The sequence below is a fragment of the Zonotrichia albicollis genome, chromosome 8, assembly GCF_047830755.1.
Source record: "Zonotrichia albicollis isolate bZonAlb1 chromosome 8, bZonAlb1.hap1, whole genome shotgun sequence".
Taxonomy (NCBI): Eukaryota; Metazoa; Chordata; class Aves; order Passeriformes; family Passerellidae; genus Zonotrichia; species Zonotrichia albicollis.
The window spans coordinates 9,276,174-9,291,017 of record NC_133826.1 but is presented as its reverse complement, the minus strand read 5'-3'; the positions used below and the strand labels follow the sequence as shown (position 1 = coordinate 9,291,017).

General features: G+C 50.2%; 1 protein-coding gene across 2 annotated transcripts in view; it reads left to right on the top strand.

Moving 5' to 3' along the window:
- The first annotated feature begins 6,940 nt into the window (after positions 1-6,940).
- The window catches only part of RAD54L (RAD54 like), a 51,009-nt gene continuing 43,105 nt past the window's right edge, over positions 6,941-14,844 (top strand). The window contains exon 1 of one of the 2 annotated variants that reach the window (XM_074545858.1): positions 6,941-7,294. In XM_074545858.1, coding sequence (XP_074401959.1) covers positions 7,097-7,294 — 198 coding nt within the window. In that variant the 5' untranslated portion in view covers positions 6,941-7,096. The remainder of the gene's footprint in view (positions 7,295-14,844) is intronic. The other variant, XM_074545859.1, reaches the window with a different exon arrangement.

The following is a 14,844-nucleotide window of genomic DNA, read 5'->3' as shown; positions in this document are numbered from 1 at the left end:
TTGGCTTTTACTTCAGCTGAGAGAAAGTGTTGCCCTGAATCCCCAGATCCAGTGTATTGTTTCAAACAATGGCTAAGCCACAGTAAATGTCTAGTTACTCATTGCCTTGGCATCCCCCAGGCTGAATTTGCCTGGCAAATATCAGAATTACCAGTTCTATTGAGGTATTCTTCCAGTAACATATCCCCCTTTTCTTTTTTTTTTTTTTTAGTGAACACCTCAATTTTTGCCATGATTTTGGGAGACTGCAGCTAAAATTTATTTCTTTTTCCCTTTCCAACCATCCAGGGAAATATGTTCACATTTCAGGGCTGAATGTACCTTGGAAACAGATTTTCTATTTCATTACCCTACTCAGCACCTCTGAGAAGGTGTGATAAGAAGTGAATTCTTCCCTCGCTCTTATTTCTGGCAGGCAATAGGATATATAAAAAAAATCTGGGAACACCCCTTGCTACTTTAGATTTATTTTTACTTGTCTCTCTGGGCCTGAGTTATCACTTTGCCTTAACTGGCTTGTCAATGGACCTGATATCAGCACCTGCTCAGGTGCTGGGGCTCCCTCCAGCTCTGCTCCCAGCTCACTTCCCTCAGGAGCATCTGAGCTCTTGGTGCTCTCTGCCACCCAGTCTGCTTTTGTTTCCAGCTGAATTGTGATCAGCAAATGCACAGATATAGATGTTAGCGTGACTATTTACTGAAGGGATTAAGTGTCCTTCCACCTCCTCTTTTTTTGGTTACTTCTATCCCATTACCTGATATAGCTCTGGTTAAACCCCTCTCACCAGTTAAATGGGTGCTGTGCTGCCCCTCACCTGAGAGCAGCACCTGGACCTTGACCTCCAAAGCTGGTTATTCTTCCTTGGGAGCTGAAAGAACAAGTGTGCTTTTATCTTCCTCCTGATACAAGCCTGAATTGTCTTTTTACTCAAACAAAACTTCCCAAACTGTGTGAAACTGTCCCCTGTGTGAAAAGCAAACTGAGCTGATCTCAGCCAAGAGATTCTCCAGGTGGACTGGTGTCAATATAACAGAGCTCCTTCCATCTGTGTCCTGTTGGTGCCATTAGCATTGAAGAATATTCTTAATTACAGCAGGATCATGCCCCCATGGCCTGCAGACAGATGATCCTAGGGAAGGCCACAGACATCTCACTTTCCCCAAGGGCCCTGACATTGATTTCTCCTCTGAGAAAGTTGTTTTTCCCAAATGCAGGACTTGAAAAATTGGAATGCCTTGTTCCCTGAATGTCTAGGGGCTGCAGAAAGGAATTTTTGCTGAGTTTTGATCTTACTGTGCCAAACAGCTCTGGTGCTGCTCTGAATGCATGGGTGTGTAAATCAGAGAGACTGGGCAGGAATAAAGGAGTTGAAAGATGAATGGAGGGGTGGATGAAGCAGTGGAAAGATGAGTGTGGTGCAGACATACCAAAGTTTCTCAGTGTGTTTCAGGGTCCCTTGCTCCACTTAAGAGTCTGTTGGCTGGGACTTTGTCTGAGACTCCAGAAGTAACAGGGGGAAAAGCTCCTGCCTGACTCCAGCAGGATTTGTTCAGCTGCCATCACTGTATCTTTGCATTTCTCTGTGTATATCCCAGTCCTGCTGCCTGTAATGGGATCTGGCCAAGGGGAGGGTGTTCTGACCCCAAGCAGAGCACACATTCCTCCCAAAAGCACCTGCCTTTCTCTCAGGTCTATTTCTGTCCTCCAGTGTCCTTTCATCCCCACTTCCAGGGGATGCTCTGACTCTGTTTTCTACTCTTCTTTTTTTTTTTTTTTTTTTTTTTTTTCCTTTTTCCTTTCCCTTGGTGTTAAATAAGCATTTTACTTTAAAGTGAGAAGACAGAGGTGAGCAGAAAGGTTAAACCAGTGACTCTGGCACCTAGTGAGAAACCCATTCCCATTCACACTGGGGAGTGTATTATTTTGACAGTTGCTCCAGGTTGCTTCATTTCCTCGTTCCCTTTGGGGAGCAGGCAATATTATTAGATTTGCATCTGCTTTGCAGATGATTTTGCACATCTTCCCTCTGGCGCCTGTCTCAGAGGGTTCTTCACAGGAGGGACAGGAGTGTGACAGGAGGGACTGTGCACTGTGTGGTGCCACCTGACACTCAGGGGGTCAGGGTCACCAGCTCCAGGCCCTTTCTGCTGTTTGGGGTGTCTGACACAGGGAAAGAGGGGGATGATCCTAAGCACCAGTCCCAGGCTGGAGCTTAGCTCTAGGCAGTGCATCCAAAAGCTTTTGAGAAGACCTAGGCATCTTCTGAGGGTTGTGATTGAGCTCAGACCCCACTGCCAGCTGGTTTTTGATTTGGGGGAGGGGAAATAGGACTTTTGGCAGGGTTTAGGTAACCCAGCTGTTGGGGAAGGCAAATTCTGAGAAGCAATTCTGGGGAGAGTCAAATGACAAATGACAGCAGACACGAAGTGCCACGGTGTTCATCCTAGGGCAGCCGGTGCCATGCTGGTTTCTGTGCATCCTGGGCTCAAATTCATTCCGAAAGCATCTCCCTGGAGCTGACATCAGAGATGCTCATGAGGCAGGGACTGCTGGCACTACATCTGAGCCCTGTCACCCACCAGGAAGTGGGGTGACCTCCCAGCCTCACTGGGGACAGGGAATGGCTCTTAGACCTACCCTGCCTACTCCTGAGGGTGAGGAAATGCCACCTCCACCCAGTGCCCATGCCAAGGCTCCAGCCATCCAGGGAGTGCTTCTGGGCTCTGCAGCCTCTGTGGTGTGCAGAAAGTTTCTCTTGCTGATCAGCAGGCTTTAACAGGGAAGGAGCTTTCATCCCTTGGGCTCTCAGCTGTTCAGGCCACTCAGGCCAGTGTGGAAATCACAATCTGTGCTCTCCTCTTCCCAGCTGACCGCTTTAGAGGCTGGTGCAGCTGTGCAGCTGCAGCTTTTTCAAAGCAGACTCTCCCTCAGTGTCTCTTATTTGCACCCAGTGGAGTTTATTGCTCACAGGCTCTCAGCTCTGAGTCTTTGCTCTGATTTTCCTCTCCATAACCCCCCACTGGGTGCTTTCTGGTCCCTCCCCAGCTCACTCTGTAATCAGATCAGCTCCCCGCAGGGATCCATGGAGGGACACTCGTTCTCAGTGTCTCACTGATTGGGTTTGTTTCAACACAGGCTGATTGTCAAGAGGTGTTCTCAGGGCTGTGTGGTAGCTCAGCCTTTGGAAAAGGAAACGCCCTACTACTTCAGCAGTTAATGATGGCCCTTTGCTGATGAGCCTTGGCTGAGCTTTGCAGCTTTGCATAGAGGTTTTTCTTTGGAAGGTTTTTATTCCAGGTGGTGCGGGTCGGTGTTTTGTTTTTGGGGTTTGTTGTTTTTTGTTTTTTTTTGGTTTTTTGGGGGTTTTTTTTGTGTGTGCTTGTATGTAATATATATTTTTCTATTCCCTCTCCTGTCTGAAGCTGCAGGAAGAAACAAGAAAAATATTTGACCTGCAGCCAAATATCTTAGCTTGACTTCCATGGTCAGATTCTTCCTTTTGGAAGATGTGAGCCTGGGGCCGACTTACTGTTTTCTTGGTTTGTACCTTGCATTTTGAAATGGCTCTCACCTGGATCAGAGTTGGTTCCTTTTTTAATGATCCTGTTGCAGGTTTATTCAGAGGTTTCAATTCTCCATCTGCATCTTGCCTCTGGTCCTCTGCATTTCCTGTCCCAGTCACACTCCCATCTGCCACGCAGCAGAAGCACCACGCAGTGATGACAGCAGAGCTGAGGCATGAGCCCAAGCTCCAGCTGGGTAGAAGTTTTCTGCCAGGGTGGTTGAGCTCGAGATCCCACCTCAAGGCTGGAAAATGTCTCTTGGTGTTCCCTGTGTCAGGCACGATTATCCGTGCACTGGAAACTTTTTGGTCTTGTAGAGGGCTGTGGAAACTCAGTTTCCTGCTTTTCCCAAAGGAGGATGTGTTCATTAAATCAGGCTGTGCTCCCTGCTCAGTCTCCAGATGAATGCATTCCCCTCATGGGCTTTCCTGTTGTTTAAACCAATAGTCCAGGCCTTCTCCCAGTGAGCTCAGTCTCCTTTCTGCTGTTTCTATAGCAACTGTCTTATCCTAAAGGAGCCTGAAATCCCTTTGTAAACACAGCTTGAGGATATGCCCACAACCTTCAGGAGGGCCCCCAGAGCCCAGAGGGGCACCCAAGAGGAAGTCAAGAGTCCTCTTGTGCCACTCTGGTTTTACAGGCAGATTGGAAAGATTTATTTTTGCCAGCCCAGCTGGTGCTTTAATCTGCTGCTGCTCCGCACTCAGAGGAAAAGGGTCAGGAGGAGGCCTGTGGTGCCTCTAAGTGCCTGTGGCTCTGGGCTACCACAGGGCCTTCATGGCTCACAGCCCTTGGCCTCCTCCTGGCAGCCCTGCATGTAAGGAAGCCTTGATCCAGCATCCCTGGACAGCACAGAAGAGATTGAATTTCACAGGGGTAGCCCATATGGAATAAGAGTAGGGCCCAGCCTGCTTTGCCTGGGAGATTGTGAATCCAAGCACAATGTGCCACTGGAATGGAAACAGGGTTAGCAAACTCAAATATGGCCCTATATTCATGATGGACCATAAATCCTTGTTGCTCCCCTGGATAAATCCAGCATGGATCACAACTCCTTTGAACACAGCTTTGCTGGTGCTCCCAAGCTCCCCAGTGATCCTGAATCTGGCTGAACACTGCCTGACCAGTGTGTGCTGAATGCACTTGGTCATCATTTCTGTTTTGATTTGTCTGTGATGGCACAAAAAGGCACCAAAGTTGGTGGCAGTCTGAAGAGCAGATCAGACAGATCTGCCCTCAGGGACACAGAGCTTCATCTTGCCATTGGATTCATCTAGGATCCTTGAGCTCCTAAATGGCCCTATGGACTTTATCTACTCAAGGACATTTTTCTACCCTTGCCTGTGGATTTTTGTCCTGAAATTTTCTAGAGGAAATCTCATGGCATAGAGAGCACGCCGTCCTATCTCCTGCCTGGGATGGATAAAGGGATGGCGTAAATTCCTCATGAGTGCTCTGAAAGAAAGCTTCCTGGTCCCTTATCACCACTAAGACCAGTAAGCAGTGGATGGACACCCAAGATGTGTTTCCAGAATGGGTTTCATGAGCCTGTACAGAGCAACAGGTTTTCCCCAGCATGTAGTCATTCCAAGCCATCTGGAAGCTGAGATCAGTGTTCGATGATGAAAATGTCAGGAAAGCACATCTATAGGGGTGTCAAATTCTGCTGTTCCCAGGCAGGCATGGCTGACCACACATGTGGGTAAGCTGATGGGATCCTTTCAGAGCCATCCCAGAAGAGGCACCCAGCCACAACCTCTTCTCAACAACTTTGCCCTCAGAGTCCTCAAACACTGGCTGTGCTTGACTTTTTATGTGCCAGTCCTTCTGAGGATGTGCTTCTGCCCGTGCCCAGCTCTGTCACAACACCAGTTGTGTGAATGATTCTCAGGATGTGGAAGTCGTGGTTCAGCACTTAATCAATTCCATTAAAAGGAGCAGAGGAGTTGGGTAGCAGAGGAGCACAGAATATCTGTGGTGTCAAAATACAAAACAATTGGCATGAAATTATGCTGATTATTCATGTATTAATTGGAAAAAAGACAAGCTCTGGAGGAGGCTCCGATTGCTAATTTCCCTCCTGAGACAGGCACAGAAAGGTCTCTTGGAGCAAAATCCACCCCCTAGGGAGCTCTCTCTCCGCCTAAGAGGAGGAACATTAATGATACAAGCCCTGAGAACTTGTCCTGGGGTTAGTGTGACTGTTTAGACAGGGTGAGGTGGCAGTGTCTTATCCCACACTTTTTTTCCACTTCCCAGGGATAAGTCTGTGTGGAAACAAGAAGCTGTCTTGTTGACACTTGGGCACTAGCCCAGACACTGTCACCATCTGTTCAACTCTGGAATGAGGTGGGGAATCTTCGCAGATGGAGGATGAGGGCTAATGGTTAGACACAAACCAAGAGCTGTCACCTCTGCAAGTGAAAAGATCGTCCTCATGCTAGACTGAAGCATCAGCCCCTGCCAGGCAGCCCTCACTGCAGGGAGCCTTGTTTGTTCCTAAGATCTCTGCCAGCTGTGAGGTGCTGCAAGGGGAGCAAGGTGGAGAAGACACGGTTGTTGCTGGGAGACAGGGAAGATGGCAACGGGAAAAGTCACTTCCCTGCTTTGTTGGCTTTCTTGTGGATTTTTCCCCCCTTGCAGATTTGTGACTCTCTGTACCTGTGAACAGACTCTGAAAGCCAAAACACAGGAGAGAGGGTGGTGTGAAAAGCCTGACCTTAAAGCTGCAGAGTGTGATTGTTTCGGTGACTTCATTTATTTTGCTGCTTTACTCCAAGGGTGTGCTGCTGTGCAGCTTAAACCCTGGCCAGAAGTTCAGCTCCATTTTAAGCCCTTGGTGTAGACTGACCTTTAGTTCCCACTCCTTTTTCTTTACAGTTGCTTATTGCCAGTCCAAACAGCCTGGTGCTGAGACCTGCTTCACCCCAGAGGTGATTTAGGCCCTCGGGGTCTCTCACTATAAGGAAGTTGATCACCTCTTGAACAATGTTTTTTGTGCACAACAATTTGGTGTGGGTCAGGAATTAAACTGCTGGGCAGGGGGAGGTTGTTCCTTCCTGCCACCACTGAGGGGACAGGAGAACTTCAGTCATGGCAGAACAACTGAGATTTTACTAGAAAAAGGGCAGTTATGGAGGCCTCAGTCTGCCTCACTCAGACTAATATCAGGACAACTTTGCTTTCAACAAGCAGCATGTAAAGTAGCAAGAGAAATGCCCCTCCTCCTACTAAAACAGATTATTTGCCTCAGTAATGAAGAAAATATGAGCAAAACCAAACCGCTCCAGACCTGCTGTTTAGCCTGTTCTCATGTGTGACTAAACAGAGTGAGCAGCCTGGTCACAGCTGTGTGGGAGTGGGCTCGAGTGACAGAGCAAAACATGTGAGCTGCAGGTGATGGATGGAGAGCTCTCCCTGCTTCTCTGGGCTGAATTGTGCCTGTGGCTTGGACTGGCTTCAGCTTTCCATGGGAAACCCTGCCTGTCCCTGCCAGCCTGGCTGTGTGCCTGGCTGTGTGCGTGGGTGATGGATGGTGGCTTGGATGTCACCCAGGCAACGAAACCTTGCTGGTGTGCTCCTGGACATGTGGCATTGCCTGGGGCTGTGTGTGGGGACTCAGATTCCCTGCTCTTCCCCACGGCTCCTGAGGGACATGAGCAGTTCTGACCTCTCTGGAGGAGTATGGAGGGATGAAATGGGAAGCCTTGGAGAGCCAGTGCCCAAACAGGTGAGTGGGAAGCATGGTGTTGGCAGTGGGGCTGTTGTGTGTTGCAGGAATGACCATTGAGGAGAGATGGCTGATTGCTCAAACCAGGTCTGGGTCCCTCCAGAGGAGCCCTGTGCAGCTGCTGAGCTTGGGTTGGGGTGTCCAGTTATCCCTGTTCAGCCAGCCCAGCCTGGAGGCCTGAAAATCCCTTGGGAGTCCCTCTGGGACATGGATGTGTCAGTGTTATATCAAACCAAGGCTTTGGGAACTGCCTGCTCATAGGGACAGGACAGACGGGGACAAAGAGCTCAGGCCCTGCCTCCCCTGCGGTCCTGTACCTTGGTGCTGGCTCCATCCTGGACCAGGGAACCAACAAGGGCTTCAAACAGCCCACGCCTTGTCTTTCTGTCTTTCTGTCTTTCTGTCTTTCTGTGTTTCTCTGTGGTTTAAAAGGTATGAGCTGGGGATTGTATGCTTTCTTAGGGTGCTCTCTGGTACCTGGTAAGGGGCTGATGTGTCCCCACAGGCTGTCCTGCTGTCCTGCAGTTCTGCCTGTCCCTCTGTCTGTCCCAGTGGCACCAGCACAGACCAAGGCTTCTGGCAGCCTCCACATTTCGAGCCCTGTGGGTTGAAATGAGCTGACCCATTAAGGAGTTCTGAGGGTGGGCTGACACACTGTGGGTACATGCGGTGTTCTGTTGCCTTCCTTCAGAAAACCAGGTTAATAACAGTAATAAAGCCTTCAGCTTTGTTGCTCTGGTGAGGTACCAGCGTGCTGTCATGCTCTGATGGTAAAACACTTCAATCCAAGTGAGCAGAAGGTGATGGCCCTGTGGAGAGACATATGTTCCTGCTCTATTATTTTTATTGCTCTTAACAGCAGTGTTTTTAAAAGCCCTCCATTTCCTGATCACACCTTCAAGTGCCAAAAGCTGGTCTCCATGGAGGGGGAGGCAGGAGGAGCGACCTGGAGGAGGCAGGCACAGGCCCAGCCTCTCAGGCAGTGCCTGTTTAAGCTCTGTGACTGTGGGCAGACAGGGATGTGCTGTGGAGATCTCAGTGTTCCCAAGAAAGCTCTTGCTTTGTGCCTCACCCTGCCTGGCTGCTCTGAGCAGGGCGTGCTGTGGGAGCCCTGCCATGCTTGGTGCCCCATCTGTGTCCAAGCTGCCTGAAGAGCACTCAGCTCTCAGCAGGCCAGCAATGGCCCATCTGCACTGATTCACAGGCAGAAGGAGCACCTGGGCTCCTTTGCTGTCCTCCCCAGAGCCAGCATTGACACCTCTCTCTTGAAACACCAAGATCTTGGCAGGCAGCTCCAGCTCAGCTGGCATCACAGATCACAGGGAGCTGAGGGTGCATCCAACCCCTGCTGCCCCCAGCTCCTAATCAAAGCAGGAATGGAGCCTGCAGCCCCCCCAGCAGTCTGATGGAGTAGGATGCTTCTAAAACTGTATCTTTTGCTCAGAGTTGACAGATTTCCCCATGTTGGGGGTGACCAAATTATTTAGCTGAGCCAGGGGCTGGGGTCCCTCACTGTAGTGTCACTCCAACACTCACTGATACACAGAATGTGGCCCATGGGCTGTCACCTTGGTGGGGTGGAAATCTGCTCTGTGCTCAGGAATCCTCAGAAGCTGCTAAATCAGAGATACTTGGAGAGATCAGAAGGAATCTGTAATGCCAGTGCTGAGACTTTTGACATGCCAACGTCCACTTCTAAGAATTAGAAAAAAAAATGTCCCCCTGAGATGGCAGTGGGGAGTGCACCTGGCCCTGGGATGGTGATGAATTGCAAATCACTGGTGTTTTGTAACAGGGCAGCTTCTGGCTCTTCTCTCCACCCTCGGGAAGAGATATCTGTGCTGCAGATCAAAACAAAATAGATTGAAGTAACAGTTCAGATGAAGGAACCTGTCCACCCAGGGAACCCTGCAAATTGCTCTGCCATCTCCCTGAGAGAACAGAGGGATACACATGTATTTTCTCTCCATTTCCAAAGAAAATGAGATGCAGTGAGGTTTGGAGGCAGGGAGATGGAGTTCAGAAGAGACCTGCCTGAGTGGGTGGAAGCATTGACAAGCAGGAAACCTCCAGTCTAATGGAAAATGCTACCTGATGGATGCATTAATGACAAGGAAATCTGGGGTTTCAATGCCTGACAATCAAATGTGGGAGTGTGTATGGATGGAGGCTGCTGAGCAGAGTCTTGATCCAGCAGCTCCTGTGTGCAGGTGAAAGCAGCATCTGCTAGGGAGTCTAAAGCTAAGCCGTGCCTGAGTGACGGTTTGAGCTGAACTGACTCTTATAAATGGAGAGAATGGTCCAGCCTTCCCCAATAAATTCAAGATACTTCCTTTCACATTGATTAGCAGAGGGGTCCCTGCCCATCCCATGCCCACCCTTATTTGCATCACTGCCCCCTGGGCCAGGCTACCTGAGCCCAAAATGCAGCATGATCTGTGTGACCTTTCCAACCTTCATGGCCCACAGCCAGGGCATTTCATTCTTTTTTTTCTCCTGCTGGCCAATGCAAAAACTGTCCTTTGCTCTGCAAAATGCTCGGAGCACCAGCAGGAAGAAAGAAACCAGTTTTGTCTGAATGGAGGAGGAAAGGGAGAAATGAAAGGACGTGTCCCTGGCACTCTGTGAGCTGGGCTGGTTTCAGTGATCAAAGGTGACATTAGAGCAGTGCTGGGAGAGGAGCTGCTTTAAATAAGTGGGTTTCATCTTAATTGCATCTTTCTAAAGCCAGTGGAGCTGTTGTGCAATGAAACCTTTCTGAGCCAGAGCCTGATTGAGAGGATGGAACAAAGGAAGAAAGAGAAGGGGAAGAGCATGGCTGTGTCCCCAGCATTTGGTGAGGGGGGCTGGAGGAGGCTGTTTGCCAGAGCATGGTGGTGTGTGTTTCTCTGGCACTCTGCTGTGCTGGGGTCTTGGTTTTGAGATCTCCTTGGGGACAGCTGTCAGCATGGCAGACCCAAAAGGAGAGCAGTAGCTTCTTCAGGAAGTCTCTGGGGTCTGCAGGTAGCCCAGGGGGTTTCTGTCCCATGTCACAGTTGTGAAGGAGGCAGGATAAGATCAATAGTGACTCTTCTGCCTGCCCAGGGCCTGACTCTTGGAGCTGCCACATCCATAGGAGCATGGAAAGGAGTTTGAACCAGCCTCTGCTGGCTCCAGCACTGAGGGTCCCTGCTACCTCCACCTGAGGGGTCAGGTCTCCCAGTGTCCAGAATTCCCTGTGTGAGAGTCAGAGGCACAGCTCTGTGGTGATCAATGCACAGCCTGAAAGAGGCTCACACCTGCTGGGATGAGATTTGCTTGCCAGATCCCAGCTGTGTCCTGGAGAGCCCTTCCCCATCTGTGAGCAAAACCAAGTGGGGACAACAGCAAAGCTGAGGATCTTTGACATCCCTGGCTGACAGAGTTGGCCATACACCATGGGGCTGGTGTTTTATCAGCTGAAGCCAAGCAGCCCTAATGAGCAGCTGATTAGTGTAATCACAGCTTCACCTGTTCATCAGGAATGGAGCATTTCCTAATCAGCTGCAGGAGGGGCCCCGAGAGGGGTCCAAGGTCAAGGAATTTGAAAAACAGCTCAGCAGGCAGAAAGGGGACACTGGTCTTTGCCAGAGTTGGACACAGCTCCATTTCCTTTTTTGTTGTTGTTGTTTAGGTACCCTTTAGGTCTGGTAGCAGCCTGGGAGCATTTGGTCAGAGAGCACTTCTGTTACTTCTCTGTAACACATTGGTTGGAGGTCACATCCAGAGGGTGTTGGTCCATGGCTCTGGATGTCAGTGGCAAAGTGGTGTCCCTCAGGGGTTGGTGTTATTTAATATCTTCATTAGTGACACAGATGAAGGGACTGAGTGCACCCTCACCAAGTTTGCAGGTGACCCAAGCTGAGAGGTGTGGGTGACACACCTGAAGGATGGGATGCCATCCCCAGGGAATCTCAGGAGGTTTAACAAGGCCAAGTGCAGGGTGCTGCATGTGGGGAAGGGCAATGCCTGGTATAAATCCAAGCTGGGGGATGAAGAGATGGAGAACAGCCCTGCTGAGGAGAGCTTGGGGGGGGGGGGAGGTGTTGATGGATGAGAACCTCTGCTATGAGGGAAGGTTGAGAGAATTGGGATTGTTCAGGCTGGAGAAAGCGGGAGCCTACCAGGAAGATGGGTACAAGGGTCTGGAGTGACACGACAAGGGGGAATGGCTTCAAACTGACAGAGAGGAGGTTTAGATTAGATATTAAGAAGTTCTTTACTGTGAGGATGGTGAGGCACTGGAATAGGTTGCCCAGAGAAGTTGTGGATTCCCCATCCCTGGCAGTGTTCAAGGCTGCACTGGGTGGGGCTCTGAGCAACCTGGTCAAGTGGAAGGTGTTTCTGTGCATGGCATGGGAGTTTGAACTGGATGGTTTTTAAGGTCCCTTCCAACCCAAACCATCCAATGATTCTATGATCTTTGCTCAAGACATGTCTGTAGTCAGAAATGGGAAATGCTTTATTTGCTACAAGAATGCAACTGTCCGAGGGAGCAGCACCACATTTCACATCACTGAGAAGTGCTCAAGAATTGCCTTAGGGTTCAAGGCACAGCACTGTGCAGTCTCTCTGTGCCTCAGTTCCCTCAGTGGATTTGATTGCTCCTAGAGGTTGCCCAGAAAGTGCCCCTTCAGTTGAAACCACCAGACCTGGTGCCCTGGGGGGGGGAAGCCCTAAACTGTGAGGCCCCCAAACTCTGCTCTGGGTCTTTTGTGCCAAAGCTCAGCTGGACAGGAAGGGCTGAGCCTTATTCCGTAAGAGAAGCTTCCAATGCCTTCACCCTCACACACAGGCATCTACTTTGCCCTGTTTTTACCTCCTCTGGCCCTCAAGCCCACTTGCCCTGTGCTGTGCTGCCCCTGAGCCCCACGCTGTGCCTGCTGCCAGCCCGGCTGTGCCACCGCGGGAGGACAGGGACGGTTGCATAAGCCACTCTCTGTCCTCCTGCATCGGCATTCAAGCTGCACAGCCCCTATTATTGGGCTTGCAAATGACACTAATTTCCCTTCCCAAGCCCTCCCTATAATTTAGCAGCAATGTCCTGTACTCAGATATTATTAGCTGTGCCTTACGTGAACAGTTGCCCTCTTTCTGTTGGTGGGGGGAGATAATGAATTTGATAGGGAGGGCAGACCCGCACCAAGAGCCTTTGTCTTTATTTTTTAATTGACCTGGCTGGCTGGGTTGGAATGGCATTGCACAGGCTCTGCTGCAGCCAGGCTCATTGCTCCTCAGCTGTCAGCAGCAGCTCAGAGGGGATCCCCAGACCTCTGCACTACAGGAGCAGGATGTACCACAAAGCAGTCAGCGAAGACAGTGGGCAGAGGGCTTTCTGAGCTCCAGGTAGCTGTGATCTATTTAAAGTCTCTTCACTCCTTGAGAGGCTCAAAGCCACCCAGCTCTTTTGTTATACCTCGTTCCTTTAAGATTTCATTGTGCTGGGCTGAATACAAGGTGACCTTGACCTTAGGCACACCACACATACACCTGAGCATGTTTTGTTCAGAGTAGAGAGAAGAAGGAATTGTGAAAAGATGAGCTGCAGATACACTGACCTGCCCCAAGCCAGGGCCATCCATGCTGTGAGGAGCTCAGCCCACGCTGTGCTGCCCTCCTGGCCCTTCCTGCCCATGTCTCCTCTCCAGCCAGCACACCCTTTCTTTCCCAGTCCAGTCCAGGATGCTATACAGGGAATTTCTGGTGGCTCCAGAACCATATAATAACTCATAGCTTGGCCTCCAGTTCCTCCTGCTCCTCCAGCATAGATCAGACATGAGAACAGACAAATGCAGTCAGTGTCCCCACTATCCAAGTGACACTTTATCCTTGCCCCAGCAAGAAATGAGGTGTCCATGAGAGGTTTCTACTCAAGAGTGGTCACTAGGGTGCTTTTCTAGTTCCCATCAAGGAAAATAACCTCCAAGCAGCAGGCAGGAAGCAGGATTGTCTCCAGCAAGCACAGGATGCCCAGGTGAGGGGTCTATATCCCAGGCTGCTGTAGCTCTTTCATCTGCTTCTGAGCACACTTAGAAAGATCACTGAGATCCAGCTGCTGGCCCTGCAATGGTTTTGCGCTTCATGCCATTCTTGTGTTTTGAGGCTCTCCTGCCTTAGTTCACTGGCCACGGGCAAACTCTGCTGCTGGGTGTGGACAAGGGCAAGACTCAAGCCTGGGGAGCCAGGGAAGGAGCAGCCCAGGAGCAGACAAGGGAAGGAACAGCCAGGACAGACAGGGAAGCTGTGAGGTGCTGGACAGGATTTCTTGGCTGGAGAACGCTGTTGGAAGCTCAGCTCTGTTTCCCCAGACACTGGAAAGAGTTTTCATTCTTCCCATGCAGTCACCAGGAGTCTTATACTGGCAAGAGATGAGGAATTGATGCTCCAGCTTTGTTAATTTTCTGTGCATGCTTGTACTCAGCAGTGCCATGAGTTTGCGAAAAGGATTTGCATCTGGCTAAGTAAACATATTAGAGATTCAGTCTATAGAGGAAGACTTAGAAGATCATCTTCTGTTGACCCCTCTCCTCCTGATTACCAGCCCTCCCTCGAGCAGATGCTCAGCTCTGCAGCAGGGATCACAGATGCTGGCTTCTTCTCAGCTCAGTTTCTGCAAGAATATCATATTCCTGCTGATAATTAAAGATAAAATCCAGGGCTTTGCTACAGGCTATCTCTGCTGGTGACCCAGGAACTTAATCTGAAGCTTAGCAAAGGTTTTGCTAATTTTAAACCTGGAAGGGCTATTGGGCTGGGCTCAGTGATGGAGGGGGGGAAAAAGCCCAGCCAGACTGAGTCAGATCAGCTTGTGCTGTCATTTCTTCTGGCTTTGATTCAGTTCTCCTGGGAAGACACCCAGCTGGGCCCTGCTCCTTCTCCATGTCACCTGAGGTTGCTCCACCAGCTGGCTTCAAAGCTTCAATGCTGGCAGAAATCTCTTTGAAATATTCTGTGTTCACCTGAGAATATAAAAAATAAAAGGAAGAGGAGGAAGAAAGCAGGGAGAAGAAAAGCTCCGTGGGCTTTTGGAAATGTGTGACGGATGTGCCCCCTGCCAGCTGTGTGCTGGATCAGCTGTGTAAATCCTGGGGGCTTTGAGGAGATCCACCCACCTGTTCTTGAAATGATCCAGGTTGGGAAGAGAGAGCAGAGTGGGTGGAGAGGACAGCACCAAGCACTGGTGTCACCAGAGCCCTTCCAGGACCTGCCAGTCCTTAAGGTTGCTCATGGCAGTCACTGACAGGAAGGGACTGAGAGTGTTTGGGTGCAGGGGGTCAGGCAAGGACCAGGACTGCAGGGAGGAGACACAGATGCCAGGAGCTGCTGTTGTTCAGAGTTTCAGGCAATATCACAGCTGATCTCTAGCGCCTGCCTGAAAGGATGTGGTGGTGATGACAGCTCCTCTTTCCTGGCCAAGATCCTCCTGGGGATGGATCAGCAGTGGTCTCACTGCCTCTTGGCATATTAAGAAACCTCCCAAACAAACGAGGGAGTGAATGGAGGAGGTGAGCCCATGCTGGTGTTTATCATCA